Source organism: Helobdella robusta (assembly GCF_000326865.2).
Source record: "Helobdella robusta unplaced genomic scaffold HELROscaffold_27, whole genome shotgun sequence".
Taxonomy (NCBI): domain Eukaryota; kingdom Metazoa; phylum Annelida; class Clitellata; order Rhynchobdellida; family Glossiphoniidae; genus Helobdella; species Helobdella robusta.
The window spans coordinates 2,160,924-2,162,808 of NW_008704392.1; the positions used below are offsets into that span (position 1 = coordinate 2,160,924).

Below are 1,885 nucleotides of genomic sequence, written 5' to 3' on the forward strand. Positions count from 1 at the left end.
ATTAATTAATTATTGAAACCAATAAAAAAATTATTATTATAGTTTAAAAAATATCTCAAAATAATATTTTTTCAAATCCCCTCCAAGCTGAAGAGGAACATAGCAACACATCCAACGAAACTAACGATGACTCCAATAAAAAGTCTAGACCGAAACGAGGTGAGGGTATGATGAAAAAATTCCTACTAATACTACTACTACTACTGCTGCTGCTACTACTACCACTACTTCCGCTGCTATTACTACTAAAAATCTAGCATAATTATCATTACATTACATAATTAACGCAGCGAAAAATCAACCAATGATAATTACAAAAAACCAGGTCACAGCGGTGTCAACCAATTAGGAGGGGTCTTCGTGAACGGCAGGCCACTCCCAGATTCGACCCGCCAACGAATAGTAGAACTCGCTCACAGCGGTGCCCGCCCTTGCGACATATCTCGAATTCTTCAAGTCTCTAACGGCTGCGTGAGTAAAATATTAGGACGGTATTACGAGACGGGGTCCATACGACCGCGGGCTATTGGGGGGAGCAAGCCCCGGGTAGCTACCCCCGAAGTGGTGAATAAGATTGCTCAGTACAAGAGGGAGTGCCCTTCGATATTTGCCTGGGAGATCAGGGATCGCCTGCTCTCCGAATGCCTCTGTACGCAAGAAAATATCCCGAGTGTGAGTTTTTTGTTGTTTTGTTTTGTTGAGGTTTTTCGTTGTTTTTTCATTTGGTTTTTTGGTTTTGTTATAAATATGTTTGAATGTTGAAGTAGGAATTAATTTTTATTTGCCAAAAGTAACCTGAATTCTTCAGCATTTCATAAAATTTTATCTCCATTTTTCAAAAACACACATATATACAAACAAATATACACATACACACAAACACGCAGACAAACACACACACAAACAAACAAACACAGTTCGTATAATATCGCCAACAAGTTGTACGTACACCATATCCATCTCTCGACTCACATAACTTCGTGCACAAATATAATTCATCTTGAATTTGTCCTCGTATGCAATTGTATGTGTGTGTGTGCGTGTGCGTGCGTGCGTGTGTGTGTCTAATGTTTTGTATTTCCATGTTTGTATGTGGAATGTTGTGTATTGTTTTTGATGCTGTATGTTTGTACATGTTCATGCATTCATATTTTTACTTTTGGCAAATAAAAACGAACGAACGATCAAATAGACAGACAAACAAACAAACAAACGAGCGAACAATCACGAACAAGAACATGCATGTTTTAATAAACGTTTGTACATTTCAATAAAGTGACTGACCCCGCACTTCTCACACACACACGCCGCTCTTGTCCATCCATCTGTCAACAGCTTGCAATGGTCAGCTACTACTATTCATCTTGTTATCATCGTCGTCATCACTACAGTTTTATCATCGTTATCTTTATCATCTTCGTCGTCATCACCATCGTTATTATCATTGTTATCATCTCAAATATCATATTTTCATTCTCAATCTATCATTTTCATCACCATTTTTATATAATTTCATCAACATACACAATACACAAACATAGAGCCATAGAACAGACAGACACACACGCACATATATGAATACACATACACAAACACACACACACACTAGCATGTATACATACATTCAATAACAACGAGCACCACAACACAATTTTTCAATCTCTTAATAAACTTAAAACATGTATGCCCGTAATTCGTACACACACACGTACACACACACACACGTACTCACACACATACAAACACACACACACGCACACAGGCATATATATCCGTAAAAATATTATTATATTATTATTATATGGTATATTATTAAAAAAACCACATATATATGTATATATATATATATATATTTTTACAATATTCTATAAATTCTACCGAATGT

The 1,885-nt window shown here is 36.3% G+C and overlaps 1 protein-coding gene across 1 annotated transcript in view; it reads left to right on the top strand.

Moving 5' to 3' along the window:
* Nucleotides 1–324: 324 nt before the first annotated feature.
* The window catches only part of HELRODRAFT_80374 (hypothetical protein), a gene marked incomplete at both ends in the record, with an annotated part of 9,107 nt that continues 7,546 nt past the window's right edge, over nucleotides 325–1,885 (top strand). Inside the window, one exon of the mRNA XM_009020361.1 lies at nucleotides 325–676. Within this exon, the coding sequence (XP_009018609.1) occupies nucleotides 325–676 (352 nt within the window). The remainder of the gene's footprint in view (nucleotides 677–1,885) is intronic.